The sequence below is a fragment of the Siniperca chuatsi genome, linkage group LG1 (assembly GCF_020085105.1).
Source record: "Siniperca chuatsi isolate FFG_IHB_CAS linkage group LG1, ASM2008510v1, whole genome shotgun sequence".
Classification (NCBI taxonomy): domain Eukaryota; kingdom Metazoa; phylum Chordata; class Actinopteri; order Centrarchiformes; family Sinipercidae; genus Siniperca; species Siniperca chuatsi.
Window position 1 is genome coordinate 17739369 of NC_058042.1, and position 15607 is coordinate 17754975.

At 40.0% G+C, this 15607-nt stretch overlaps 1 protein-coding gene across 7 annotated transcripts in view; it reads right to left on the reverse strand.

The window, feature by feature from the left end:
- Positions 1 to 15607, reverse strand: part of usp10 (ubiquitin specific peptidase 10) — a 26090-nt gene continuing 10483 nt past the window's right edge. For 3 of the 7 annotated variants that reach the window (XM_044207118.1, XM_044207092.1, XM_044207066.1), the window contains 11 exons: positions 14140 to 15375; positions 11094 to 11185; positions 10444 to 10553; positions 10307 to 10365; positions 10113 to 10216; positions 9562 to 9661; positions 8937 to 9117; positions 7821 to 7986; positions 5315 to 5459; positions 4200 to 4265; positions 1164 to 3220 (listed from right to left, as the gene is read on the reverse strand). In XM_044207118.1, coding sequence (XP_044063053.1) covers positions 3033 to 3220; positions 4200 to 4265; positions 5315 to 5459; positions 7821 to 7986; positions 8937 to 9117; positions 9562 to 9661; positions 10113 to 10216; positions 10307 to 10365; positions 10444 to 10553; positions 11094 to 11185; positions 14140 to 15334 — 2406 coding nt within the window. In that variant the 5' untranslated portion in view covers positions 15335 to 15375 and the 3' untranslated portion in view covers positions 1164 to 3032. Of the gene's footprint in view, positions 3221 to 4199; positions 4266 to 5314; positions 5460 to 5481; positions 6474 to 7820; positions 7987 to 8936; positions 9118 to 9561; positions 9662 to 10112; positions 10217 to 10306; positions 10366 to 10443; positions 10554 to 11093; positions 11186 to 14139; positions 15376 to 15607 lie in introns of those variants that run through there. The other 4 variants (XM_044207100.1, XM_044207076.1, XM_044207084.1 and 1 more) reach the window with 3 other exon arrangements.

Genomic DNA, 15607 nt, shown 5'->3' on the forward strand with positions numbered 1-15607 from the left:
TCGTTTTGTTGTTTTGGTTTATTGTGCACATTGTTCTGTAGGCCAGTCTAACTGGATGTTTTCAGTATTCACTGTTTGAAAGCCAAGTAGTCCTCTGACTACACTTCATTAGCAAACTGCTTTTTGCACAATCCTTTATTTGAACAATTAACAAAATAGAATGCTGGAGGCTTAAAATTAAAAGACAGTATAGATTTTGTTTTTAGGTCAATATCCCAACAATTCCCAGCAGACAATAGTGTTAGGAGCACATACTGAAGAGACATTATTGAAGCATTTCACCAGCACATTTCCTGACCAGCCATGAGAGACTGAGATAAAACTATACAACAGAAAGCTCAAGGTGTCCGTTCAAAGTCCCAACTCGCAAACATTCTTCAAAAGGGGAAAGAAAATGCAAATCAACAAATGTCACAATTAGTGCAGAAATGACTACAAAGCCAGCAGCACAACTCAACTATCATTAAAGTCATGTATGATAGATGATAAGATGTATTGACTTGTCTAAAGACCTCGGATGGAGAAGTCAAAATTAAGTTTGAATATATATTCAAAAGGAAAGGCAGTAGGGCCTTTATAATGTCCTTTGGTTTATCTGGGAAAGGTTTCTGACTTTGAAACCCACAAGAAAAAGTAAATCGATAATGTTACACATAATGTAATGTTATACATAATGTTATATCACATAGAAGCTAAAAATAATTCAAATCTAAAGTGAAATTTGGTAAAAATCTGACTTAAATTTTATTTCATATTGAAAGACTGAACCTAATCAGTCTTGAACTTACAATAAAGTACTGTAAGGGACATGTTAAATTACGTTAAATGCTTGTGTGCTGTCAAAATACAGGAGAATGTTTTTACACTGCACCATCTCTTTGATACGAAGCAGGAAAATGTGGGACAACAACCAACGTCTCACTTGTATACCTTGTTTTAATTGATGGACAACTATGTGTGAGAAAGTGAAATCTGTATGAGACAAAGGAGGATTTTTGTGGATAAAAGTCAAAGTACACAAGCTGAAATCATGTAGAAATACTTGAACAGATTACATTTTGTTAAGTGTTAATACTGAGATTCTGACACTGGTGGTTGGAATGAAATGGGTCTTGAGCGAGAAAAAAAAATGAAAATAGGAAATGACAAAATGGAAATAAATATCAAGCAAAGAACTAGTTAAATTTTATTCATTGTTGTGCTTTAGCCTGTGTAATTTATTTTCAAACACCAATTCAAATGCAAGCATGTTTTTCTGAAGGGAGCGAGAGCATGGGGACATCCAATAAATGATCAATGACAAAAAAAAATTAAACAAAAACACAAACCTAACATCGTTTTAGTAACTCCAACAAAAATCATCACAATCAATGAATGATCCAAAAATCAATATCTTCGACAAAAGCAAACACTATCTCCTTTTGTGCATATGTCCGGGGTCTTTATGCAGAGCTTACCACAGATGTAGTCCCACTTCCCCTCACAGTTTTCCTCGACTAGGAGGAAATGCTGAGCCACAAAAGAGTAAATACATAGGTGTCAGGTACATTCCCCTAACTCTTCAGACATTATACTTGCTGTTGGCGCCTGATTAGGGTTAGACTTGTACACTGAGTGGAAAAACATAACACATTGAACCTAAGGCAGCCCCCACTTTCTGCTGAGATGGGGGTAAAAGGGGTGGTGTGGCTCAAAACTACACAGATAAGCCACCTATACACAGGTGGAACCTTTAGACAAGACAAAAAAAAACAAAAAAAAACAAAACAAAGAATGGATAGAGAAGGAGATGGATAGAATGTTCAAAGTAAACAAGGGCAGGTTTTGCAGTGGAATCCGTCTTGATTGGTTGCCATCTCTCCAGTGCAAGAACTGAGTTTAAAAACTAGCGCGGTCCTTCAGGACCCAAACAAGTTTTCACTCAGCTAGATTTTCTATTTTTTGCTTTTTCCCCCCCTTTTGTTTTTTTTTGTTTTTTTTTACATTTTAATCTAAATATTTGCAAAATATGCATTTGCCTGTCATATTGTAATCATCGGTCAGTTTATACTTTGTGCACAGAAGCTTATTTGTTATTAAATTCTAAAGCGCATTAATATTTTTTTTAGATAGTCTATCTAAATCTAAACCCAGATACCATAACAAGGATCTCTCAAACAAGGAAGCTGTTCAGTTCCCATTCAATGTACCACCTAACTTTTCTTTACTGTTTTTGTTGGCTCAAGTTGTACCTAGATTTAAAAGCATCATAAAAGTGAGGAAGTAGAGGAGGAGGAGTTGTTGGTGTTGGTGGCAGAGAAGACGACGATCTGGCCTTGGGAGGAGAGACTCATGAGAATGCTGGTGCTGGGCCTTTTCAATGCACTAGGGCAAATTCAAATACGCTTTTAAACTGCTGCAAATTCATTAGGCATTAACAGTTCCTTTACTAAAAGGCAAACACTGATATTTCTGGGTCCTTTCCTTAAAAAGGTAATTCAAACAAGAGAAATTACCCCAGCAGTCAGCTTGCAGCCTGTGGTAGATAGTTCTTCCTCTGTTTGAGTCCACTGTTTGCTATCTGAGCCGAGCTGTAGGCTCAGCAAGAGGTGAGTCTCGGGTCCTAACCTGTAACCCCAACTCCACCTCCGTCTATTCAACAGTCCTTCCTTGCTGCTTTAAAAGTAAACGAAAAAAACGACCCCAAAAACAAAACAAAAAAAAAAAAAAAAAAAAAAAACAGCAGTGGTGCACAGAGAAGAGAGCAGTCACAAGGAAATTTTTGTGAATGCAGCTCGTTTCTCTTCTTCCAAACAGAAAAAAAGAGACAAGGAAAAGGGTGTTGGAAAAGCTGGTTCTCAGGAAAGCGGGGAGACAGGAGGGAAGAGAACAAGTTGGGCAGTGTTCCTGTTCATTAGTTTGGTGTGTGTTTGTGTCATGTGTAGATGTACTGTCAACAAGTGCATTTGAGCATGTATGTTTTTTGTGTGCGCCTTTGTGAATATATTTGGGTGTTCTTGCGTGTATGTTGGGATGTGTGTGTGTGTGTGTGTCTACAGCAAGTCGACGCGGCGGTAGTACAGCAGGTAGGCGGTGCGCTCTGCAGTCTGCTTCACCACCTGGTACTGGTTGATGACCTTCACTGTCTGGTCATCAATGCGCAGCCAGCCGTTAAGACCAATGTGGAAGACATCCGTGGTGTAATGACCGCCTGTTGCGCTGTTCCCATGGTGATAGACAACTGGTTAAGTTGAGAGACGGGGGAAAAAGACATTAGGAGAAATGTGGGATATTTTATCTACAAGTCATTACTCTTCCATGACTTCAACACTGGGCACCGCACTGACAGCAGTGTTACTGCTATGAGCAGTTTAGCCTGAAGGTTTACCCACAATGTTGTACAATGTAGCTAAAATAATGGTTACTATTACTGACAAAACTTACTCTTTAAATGATTCTATAAACAAAATTAAAATAAATATTTTCTTTCCTACGATGAGACATAGTTCAGAGGGTAAATTGTCCTGTTAAGAGTTGGTAGGTGTGCTACTAGTAAGAGTTCTACTCATGACTACAGGTCTCTTCACACATGATAACAAGGGCTAACTAGTAGATGCAAGATCTGATTAAACAATTCCATTATATGATGTAGTTCAAAAGGTTTTGCTCATTTGCTCGTAATGCCTTTGCTTTCTCTTCTCCACATAAAGTCTTAAAAAGCTCATTGATCTCAATCATGGGACTAAAAGAGGGATGTAACTCAATCGAAATCAACCACAGCTGATCATAATTAGTAATAGTTTTGGAATTTCTGTCATTTATTTAGCACATTTTCCTCAACATTTGAAAATACAAAATATAGGCTGATTAATTACAAATGGCTTTTACTCCAGCTGGATGAAGTATTGCTTGGAAAACTTAGCCAAACAAAGACTTAATCCAAAAATGTTTTAATCATTTATTATGATTCCAAAGTCTTTCCTGATGTCAAATTAAAGGACTACTGTCAACCAGATGTATAGAGGTTCAACACAGAAAGGGACAGCCATTCTTAAAGTACCCTTGGGAATCATCGTTATTTTGGTAGATGAAGGAGCCACATCATGGTGAATTAACAATTCCCACAGTGACAATTTGTTACAAACAACAAAATAACAACCCCTTGCAGCAGATGTAATAATGTGACTGAAGTAGATTAAAAAAACTAAACACAAACACACCTGCAAAGAGCCTGTAAGTTCTTTGGCCTTTCATAACTTTGCTCCGCACTCCAGAGGACAAGAGATCTGAAAGGAAATCGTGGTTAGAAAAGTCCACTAATTAGACAAAGAAGTTCTAAAGCATTGCTTAAATTATAATTAAATGCAGAAAGTGTTGCACCATGTTCTGCTGCTGGCCTGTTAAGATTTACACTGCAGAAAAAAACAGACATGAGTGAATTTTGCCTTCATTCTGATGTGGATTACTCAATTAAACAGTGAGGGAGACTGAAAGTCCATTGGAGACTTTGTTCTGAGTTTGCACAATCTTTTAGAAGCTTTTCTCGAATGACAAAATACAAACGCAGCAATTTAAATATGTTAAAATGACTGCAGCTACAACATAAATTTGAGTACATTATTACATGAAATGTTATTGGAATTTTACAAATTCATTAAAAACTCTTAAGTGTAATATACATCATATACAGTAAGAGTCAGGAAAAAAATACATTTTCAATGTTTCAAGTTTTTGAACAAAATGGTGTAAAAACTGATCCCTCCAAGGACGTCTAGAGCTGTCTTACTTTAACTACACATGATAATGATTTTGTAACCTGACTCGATCAGTTCGTAATGTTGTGTCTCACTTTCATGTGTCACTCCCAAAGTGAGCAGATAGATCATTCCCCTTAAGACACGCCACTGTCTTTTTGAATATCAAAAAGATGAGCTTTTCTCTGGAGAAGCATGAGTGTAAATTGTACCGCCATTTGAGGTTAATTTGGAACCCATGGAATTAATTATTTACAGCTAAAATTGAGAAGTCTGTTGATGCGTGACAACTTTGTCCCTCATCGAAGATAGAGTTCTTATGAAAGGAATTTGAATCTTGTATACATGTCTTAATTGCAATAGAGCATGTCATGATTTAGTGACGTCAACTTGATGAAAATTATATAAAAAGGATAGCTTTCGTTGACATGATTGCCTGCTGCATGCAGACACATGTACAATTATCCAACAGTGAAAATTCAAAGTTATGAACTTAGTGTTAACAACAGTATAATGTGTGCACCAAGAGTCCATGGGTCAAGTTAAAGGCTTGGTGTGCTCAGTAGAGTGTGGGTCCATACCTTTGCTGATTTCCAGGTCAACGGGGTAATCAATGTTCTTGGTAAGTTTCTGGCAGCCTCCAGTCTTTTCAAAAACAAATCTCTTGAGATGGAGCACCAGCACGGGGGGCAGCTCTTCCAAAGTCACCCTCCGACTGATCTCAATCTGAAAACGAGGACAAACAGGATGAGAATGTACTGTGATAGTAATAAAATATTATCCAAGAGAAAAAAAAGTTACTTTTCTAAGACACAAGGGTTTATTGTAGACTTAGATACTGACTGAGATAAGACCCAATACACTTCTAAACATAACAGGACAGAGAATAAAACAAAATGTACAGAACAAGAGGTAACATTTGTTGGAAATACAAGAGCTTGCTGATCCCTTCAAAGCAGTTAATCATGAATCATTACGCTTTTAAAAGCACTAAAGACAAGAACCAGGCTGTAGACCAAAGTTAGCTGTCTCTAAAATGACAAAGACCAGAATGATAGGTTTATCTGTTACAAAGATGCCCATTATACAGCTGTAGCAGATGTTTCCTACACCAGTTGTTCCAGCTTAATGTTCACTCACTGAACCATTTTCAGACAAGTATTTTCTTCAGTAGTTATGAGGTCTTGTGTACTCAGACCCAAGGAAACAATTAGAATATTTATGAAGAAAATTCAGTGAAGATTTATGCCTTTAACCATGTAGCCAACATTATTCTTCATCTGTATGTTAAACCATCAGTGCACACGCCAAGAACCAAAAGGTTTCTATGAAAGTAAATCAAATCAAATCTATGAGCACTACAAATATTTCTTCACAATTACCTGCCACAACAGTAAATATAAAAACTCTGAAACAACTGAAAAACATACTGAAAGTCAAGACCACAAAAATAACTAATGATCTTAAAGGGAAACTTTTCAACCAGCTTTGTATCATTACAATGTGGGTAGTATATGCAAATGAACAATGGTTAACTTTCCTCCTTGCCTGAACCCAGAGCTCCCCATTCATTTGCTCTAGGACTGTTGTTCGAACAACAGATTGTACTTCCGCATTTTTTGTAAGCCCGCCTCCACGGACAGTCAGATCGAGACAGGGGCGGCTCCTCACCGCTCCAAAATCAAAACATCCTTTCCAAAATCAACTGGCTAGAACAACCACTGGCAGAAGGCAATGTTCCTGTAGATATGGAAGAAAACGATTTTAATAGTGTAATGCTGGAATCAGACATTCGGGGGTACTTAGGAGCCAGAATACAGTGCGGAGCAATTACGGCGTATGGAGAAAGAAGAGGCCAGAGAGTCAAGCACCGCCAGCTGGTGATGATAGTGGCGCATAGCTGCTCTGTGCCAGGGACAACTGGTGGTACTGCTGCGGTAAATGTTCACCAATGGAAATTGAAGTGGAGTTGCTGTGTGTTACACCAAAACTTTGGACCACATATGCACAAGGGAGTGCTTGTGATATACTTCAGGATCCCAAAAAGAAACCGGAAAAGACAACCAAAGCCAGTGGGGAAAAACGAACGTCTGAGCATAGAATGCAATAACGACACTGTTTTGTTACTAACACTGCAACATTACAGTGTGAAAACATACAATGTGTGTTTTTTATGAGGCTTAGCACATACACTGCCCCAGTTTGTTACCCGGAGGTGCTATCAGAGCGTAACGTTAGTAGCTCTGACCGGCTGTTTGTAGGAGCAACAGGTCCAGTGCAGTCTGGTTGTTGTAGGTTTTCTACCTTTTCCTCGGCATCGCAGTCTCAGAAGATCATCGATGTCCTGTGCCTGGGAGTTAAGTTTTAGCGCAGTGTCTGCTGTGGCTGTGAAGTCCAATCCGTGAGAGGCAGACTCGGCCGCATACATTACATGTGTAGGCCGGAACCGATGATGTTGGTGATGCGGTGGTGTCCTGTTATTGTTGCTTTCTCTTCATTATCTTTGCTTCTAGGTGTTGAGCCAAGGTGGTTTTGTATGTCAGAAGACCACTGCGGAGTGCTTGCTGCCATTAAAGACGGTCCTGAACAGCGTCTTCCTAGGTGACATGGTTGATCCTGAAGGACTTGAGGTCTTGCTTGCAGATATCCTTATAGCGTAGCTGTGGGCAGCCAGTTTGCCTCTTTTCAGATGACAATTCGACGTAGAGAATGTCCTTCAGGATTCATCCTCCATCGTCCATCTGCCAGACATGGCCCAGCTCGTGGAGACGTCACTGTTGCATGAGATAGTAAATACTGGGAAGCTGCGCTCTCTCCAGGACTGTTGCGTGTAACCCTGCCTCTCCAGGGAATGCCCAGTATGCACCTGGGTGACTCTGGGTGAAGCTTCCATGCGAGGACCTGGAGTCTGTTCAGAGCAACTCTAGGAAAAAGTTAGGCCCCTTTTCTCTGGCCATGTGCACCAATTTCGTAAAAATATTTGCTTCTTTCTACTGCATAGACAGTCCAGTTTTATGAACATACCATCTTTCCAGCGGTGAAATATCCCTTTAACTAAAATAGCCTGAAAGTGTACTATATTCATACCTCCTGCTTAGTTTTAGAAGTGTAGCCCTGGACTGACTCTCGTGCCACCAAGGTTTCTAGAGCCTCCTGGACAGTGCGGATCTTTTCTGACTGGATGTCAAGCTGCAGGGTAAAGAAAGGCTGCAGAGTGGCCGACTCTTTAGAGTTTTGTTGATACACCACCGATCTGACAAACAAACAAAACACCCGGTTAGATATTAAAAGATACAAGAAATACCAGTAAGACATTAAGAATCCTAGATGGCCTTCAACCATAAGGGCAGGTTGTTTGAAATATTTAAATATCAAAATAATTACTTATTTCCATAACTTACATTGCTGAGTATAAAACAATAATTGCATAAATGGGAAGCTTCGAAAGGAAAAAAACATTTAATGTACTGGCTGTTCCTGATGGTTGAATACTTCTGCTACAAGACTTTAATTGTGAAAATTTATTTTCAAATTGCAACAGTGATTTACAAACCAATTACTCCATCTAGTGCCTAAAAAAGTCCATGGGTTATAGCCAAGCTCAGTGGGCGTAGACACCACACTCATGTAAACATACACTCCTGTATTCCATTTCTCTCTGGTCACAACCATTTCTGAAAAAATCCTTTAAGGATAGATGGTGTAGACCAAGACTGTGCCAGACCAGAACCTCATAGAGATTATTATTTAGGCAGGCTACTCCCGCACAAGTTCTTAACTTTCCAAAGTTAAGACCTTTGGTTGTGAATGTGTACCCCACATCTTGCAGTCGAGACATCTGACCACAATTGGCCCACGATGGCTGTTATTCTGAAGGACTGTGGTGCTAGTTGAACAAAAGCTGCAGATGGCTGGTGGCAGACTGATATGTGACGTAACCATGAACAAAGGTCATAAAGTTTTAGTCAGCACAGGGTGCACAGATGACAATATGACACAATTGTCTCCCATGGTTGGTGTACTAACTGGGAACAGAAGCCATGACCAAGAGGATGAAGGCATTTTTAATCTTTCAAAGAAAATTTAACACTCAAAAAACAGTCCACCAGCCATCGAAATCCCTTCCTAAACATAGGGCTCATTATTTTCACTTCAATTAAAAATGTATTTCTTAAACATCTTCACAACGATCTGTCAACATACCTGATGTGTCCACCAAATATATCAGTGATGGGTGTGCGGACAAAGTCAGCTTGGCGAGTGATGGAAGTCTTGTTTCTAGGGCCAACTTGTTCCCACTCGTCCTCACTACCTTCTTCCTCCTTATCAGCAACATCTTCCTCCACACCCGGCTGGGACTCTGGCCCGTTGGGCGTGGGAGCTTCTGTCAAAAAAATATGAAAGAAAACACACTTTAGAAGTCAAATGACCTAAGCACTTCAAAAGTTAAAGCTAAAATTTGGATTTCAGCTTTGGAGTGCATATTTTATGTACACCGCTGTTGAGGCTGTAACGTTAGATTTCAGGTTTGTCAGGTCACACCTGTTCAGTTGCAATGGTATCTTTATCGCTTCAGTAAATAATACATTGGTGTGTGAGATTATATTTCATTGAAAATCAACAACAAGCAGCACAAAAACTTCAAACAATAGATGCTCCATCTTCTTTGGTGCAGTTTGATTATGTAGAAAGTAATGGGATTCATCTTTAACTTGAACAGAGAAGAGCAATGATATGCAAAAGATGAATTCAATGAAACAATATCTGTAATGACCTTATCTGTCTTGTGATATGGTTTTGATATGGAAGTGGTAAAAATGATGCTTACTCGCTTCCTGAGGCGAGATTAGTTTTTTCAATGCCAGCATCTCCTCATGCAATCCATTGAGCGTGAAGCCAAGATACTCCTCTGCATCCTCTTGTCGACCCTGCAAGTGAAGCACCAATTAAAAAGACAACCAAAACCCTTACTGTTAAATAAAGCACTAGTGTGCACAAATTAATGTGCATACACATTCATGTCCTTCATTGGAGGTAAACAGACAGTGTTTACAAGTGAGACAGGATGAGCGTAAGCCTCATTAAATATCAAAAGATAAGCATTTCAAGTAATTTCATTCATTAAAACTGAGAAGAATGACTCATCATGCTTAATGCATGAACTGCTTTTATTCAGGTGAGTTGACAAGTTCTGAACTGAAAAATGTGTATTAAACACAAAACAAAACAAGAACATTCCTGTCAAGCACTGTATGTTCCAGAGGAAGTGTATTCAAAGAGTGTGATCATTAAAAAAAATAAAAATAAAACCACAACGCAACACCTTGATGCATTGCTTTGCAGTGAGTATGTATTAGATCCAGAGGCAGCATAGCTTACCTTCTCAGAGAGACTTGACTTGATGAGAGTGAGGAGTCTATAAATGTAAGTCGGTTCAAAAGGTACACCGGGCCGAATGTCTTTCATGACTTTATCACCAACAGCTGTGGACACAGTTACAAATCATACAATATCAGTGATGTTGACCGAAAAATTATACCAAATGTCTTTGGACATTCTCTGTAACATCTTACCTTGCTGTTTTGCTTTAGATGGTACAGGCATGTTGTTGAACTCATTCACCAGCCTTACACTGTCAGAGACAAAGAAACAATGGTAATATCTTTGAGCACAACACATTTTGATATCAACGTGCAGAAATGCTACTTACAAGTTGTCTAGCATGGGTGTGGAGGTACATGGTCTCTGCGTTTCATTATGCAGAGGAATGGACTTCATCAGGTGATACATGGGAGGGCATGCAATCAGGGCTTGTAGGGTCTGAGTGATCAGAGTCAGGGAGGAAAACAGCATGTAGGAAAAGTTATACAACAAGCTGCTTTAATATTTCTAATGTGATACCAATGGATGAGTTCTAATTTGATGAAACCACTGGTGTAATTTTGTAGCTCATAAAATTGAAATGTTTTCTGAATTGTAGTAGTATTTTTAGTTGGTTTTTCCAATCAAACTGAAGGAGGGAAATGTCTCAAAGTTTTAACTCTCCATAAAACACCAACAAAAAAATATTAGTCTGATAACATGTTGTGAGCTGAGGAAAAATGGCATTTTGCTGGCTTTTGAGGAAATTTCCAGGCAGAGCTGAAACAGCAAGTGTCAACAACTATATTTCACAATGGCACAGTATTTTTAAAACACATACCAGCATGCCTGGGACTTGATAGCATGTATCCTTTGTGCTGTTTGGCTTAGCACCAACATAAAAGCTAGTTATGCTATCCACAGCCAAACATGTACATGTGAAAATAGTGTTGAAGGGTTAAAGTTGCAGGTGCAACAAAAAGCAGAGTGAAAGGATACAGCGTTGATATAGCACCAGTTTCCCTTGTTGATCAGTCCTCTCGGCTGCAAAGACACTGGTTTATGTATCAACTTCACATTCTCGATAAGTTCTGGGGATTTAAACAAACACAATGTTCTTAAACAGGTAGGCCTGTACAACTCCAACAAACAAAGCCAAGTCAGTATGATTTTGTGAGTACATACATTCAGTCATTAACAATGTGATAGGTAAATATTATAGCACATAAATCCTGAATCACAAAATAGTACATTTTCATTTTCACAAAACAAATGTTCCTTCTCCTATTCCTGCCTCTTATGACAACAGCACAAGAGACTGTCTGAATAAAAGCAAGAACTTGCTGTACCACGCCTAGGAAGGGAGACTGCCATTCAAAAACACAGCTCCCATGGTAACGTGGACATAGTTTTACACAACTGATAAAAAAAAGAAAACTCATTCAGTTTGTCTCTGTAGCTGTGACTACAAGACCAATGACAAATACACATTACAATACAAATACATCATTAGTACATTCAAGCTTAAGAATCTTTCCCCCTGTATTTACATAGCATGTACTTATATGTAAATAATTCAAATATTGCTTTACAAAAACACATTGCATTATCAGTCAATCACCGGCAGGCTGATTACTGAGCTCACTTGACATTGCCACCACCACGGTTTTAAACTAAGCCATTTCTCTTTTGTAAATGTATGTAGCTACGTTAATTATAACCCTTCTATCATGCCAGTGCTTGACTTTTTGTGCAACGGGGTTATAAAACATATCCTAAGGTAACGCAGTTTTAGAGCCAAGAAGGAAAAAACCCAAAAGTGCCAGTGGGTTATACTAAACCACAAAGACTTTAATGACTTCTCTTGTAGGAGAAAGGTGTGGCACACTGATATTACAGACTGTTTTGGGAAATCCAGCTTGAGTGGAGCATCATGGAGCGCTGTGTGAACTTAAGAGAGCGGCTCTTTTTCAACTGTTTACTGTGTACATGATTTATTAATTATTTAGTACATGACTATATATATCTGCTTATGATCTCCATTTGTAATTTTACACACCAGTGACCATCTTCCAACAGTGCCATACAAGGCAAGTATTCAAGTAGCTTACATATAAAAAGAAAAAAGCTAAAGTTTGCTGCAATGCTGGGGCTTATTGCAGGTTCGTGCCCATTTTCCCTCCATTTCAAATCAACCCACTCAGTTATACAGACTATACAAACAGCTGGTCTCTGACTCCACGCTGGTGTATTTCAAACTGGGTTTGTCTCTTTCAAGTTCACATGAAGCTCTGTGACGCTTAACACTGGAGCAGACTAAACACTATCAAATGAAGACATTCAAAAAAAAAAACATCTCGGGAACTAAAATGCACAGTACTTAAAAACAGTGGGGACAAATTGTCTCAGTATGCTGCACCATTCTCCCACAGAAAAAAAACCCAATTAAGAGTCTAGAGGGTCAATAATGACCCAGTGGTGCTTTTCAGTATATGCAATTTCAGCAGTTCTAGTGTTTTAAAATATGTGGCATTGACTAATAGCTGTCAAGCTAAGGAAACCATTTCCTGCGGATAAAAAAAACAGCCACAAGGTTTTCAGGTTCATAAGCAACATTTTCATCTCAAAAAAGGAACACATGGTTACTTTAAAATGAAACCTTTGCATCTCAAATTACACCCAATTTATGCTGGGTACCTTAGAAGAGAAACAGTGTGCTGAAAATGTGCACTGTTGACTCAACAGGATTGTGCTCAAAATGGGACTTAAATCAAAGTGTTTTGGTAGACAGAAACAAATTAGGTCTCTGTTAAGTTTCCATACCTTTCTGAGATAACTGTACAACAACACAACATGTGTAAATACATGCATACATATATACATGCAGCTTAATCAGGTTTATCTAAATAGACAATTCTCAAATATTGGACACTGCTTTTTAAGAGACAGCCCCATTGCTGGGGACAAAACTTGAACGGAGAAAGAACATCTGAAAATGACTTGGCATCGCAAAGTACTACATCTTGTATCTGTTTGCAAGTTCTTAAATAAGTCAACCCCAAAGTGATCTCAAATCACACTAAACTGTGCTTGTTTGTGTGTTCACTTCAACTGAGCTTTCTCCACATGAAGCCAAGCCACAATAGCTTGGCCTCAGTTTATTTTCTGCCTGACCTGATCAATGAGATGTTTTAAGAAATCCTTTTCTCCTCTTTTGGCTGAAATGATACTGTTTCACTTAAGTTAAGAGACAGGGTATTCACAGGGTATTGTATCTCTGTTTCTTGGAGTTAAACAACTGAATGTCCAAATTCTATCAAAATTACAGCTAAAGGGGAAGGTTTGGCTATTCATTATTGCAAAGTGAACTATCATAGTTCATGGCATCTGAACTGCACCCTGAAATAACGGTCCAACAACTTGAAACATGAAATATACATTTGCAACACAACATACTGTATGTCCCTGTTTAAATATCACATGTATTGTCCAAGGGAAGATGCCTAAACAAGATAATAACAGAATCTTCTCAACATTTGAGAAAAAGAAACCATCCACCTATGCTGTAGCGAGAACATTCCTTTGCTCACAAGGTCCCAGCCTACTCATAATGTTGCTGGGTAATGAGATAAAGTGTGTTACACAAATGTGACTAATGACTTAATATCTCACAGCTATTCTGGATGTAGTACCACCATTTAGTGTTAATGTCTTGAATTTTTCTAACATGAATGCAACATGCCTATAACCTTTGCCTGTGAATGAAGAGAGATAGACAGACAGACAGACAGACAGATAGATAGATATATCTATCTATCTATCAGATAGTCACTTTTTTCTACTGTTCTAAAACATCAAATGTTACACTGTTAAAGCTTACACTCACATAGGAATACAAGGAGTAGGAACAGTACAATTGCCTAAACACTGCCACCAAGTGGAGGGGATGTGAATGCACATGTCCCATTGCAGCAAAACATTAAGTGGAAACAACATAAACAGGTATGATGGGCTATTTTTAAAGATGAGCATCTTCATATAATACCTGCAAGTTTAGGGGCCATAGGATCCTCTGATACGGGGACAGGGTCGTCTTTGACCTCTCCAACTTTCTCAGGCTGCTCTGGCGTAGCGAGGGAGGGAGACACAACTTCAACAACATTCTTTACCTCCACAAAGGCCTGAGGCCCCCCAGGCAGAGGCTTGGAGTTGTGGAAGAGGCTAGCCCAAGATTTGGGGAGGTTGGCAGTAGGTGCAGCTGGAATCGCAGGCGAACTGGCCTGCTCTGTCACTACCAGCTGGGCAGCGGAGTCTGGGGAAACCTGCTGAGCCTGCTCCCCACTCTCACAGTCATCTTTGTGTCCATCTGCACTGATGAGCGTATCAGGCTCTGTTAGCCCATTGGCCACCCCACTGTCTGCTAGCTCCCTTCCCTCTAGTTCAGTAGTTGTAATGGAAGTGGCGACAGAGGGGGTGGCCACAGCAGCTGAAGGAGGAAGAGGTGATTTGGAGCGGGGGCTGTGTGGAGTATCTGAAAGTTCGGGGCTTTGTGGAGCCAAATGATCTGGCTGCTGATCTGCAGTCCTCGGTCCCTCTGTCATCCCTCTGCTTTGAGAGGAGGATGAAGAGGAGGAAGTTGCATTGTTGCCATCTGATAAAGAGGCAGCTCCACATGTTAAGTCCAAAGAAGAATCATCAGGGCTATCACAAGTCCTCTGATTGGCAGTGGATGTGGGGGCAAACTTGGCTGCTGCCACAGCAGCTGTTGATGTCGCCGTGGAGACTGGTGCAGGGGAGGAAAGTTCAGCCCCTGACAATGCCTTACCATCCACATCTTCAGCACTGTGGTGTGGGCCACCGAGTGCATGTCCATTCACCAGTGCTGTCCCAGGCGTCCCATCTGCTGCACTGCTGCTGTTGTTGCTGCCAGTAGATGGTTCCAGGTAGTTGTAATACCCCGGCGGTCGCTTTTTCTTCTTCTTCCTCTCTCGCTGTCCCAGGCTGCCAGAGAGTCCATCCATGTCCTGGCAGGCCTGGTGATTGTCCAGTCCTGAGGCCTCCGAGTCAGGGCCATCCAGCGAGTTGAAGTGGGTTCCATCAGGGACATCAGCTGCTGGAGAAGCTGTCTGTTGGGCCTTCTGGACTGGCTGGCAGCCCAGGATGAACTCTGGAGCCTGGGGGTTGAGGGTGCTTGACACCTTGTATAGAGGATCGTTCACCCCAACAGGTTTGGAATCCATCACCTCGTCAACGCCAAACTCAATGCGCTGATAGTCTTCTGCTGCAGATAACATTTCAATCAATTAGAAACAAAGTTTTGTCTTCAAATACAGCCTAAATATAAAAAAAACAGACACTGTTGTATTTTACTCTCTGCTGCAGTGTTTGGTATAAAATCCTTATTTCTGAACAAGTGTGCCATCACCCAAAAGGGTTCGTGGGAGCTCTCCGACAGGATCAGACATACCAATAAAAAGAAAAAAATCCTGCCGGACCTATTTTTGGCTCCAACA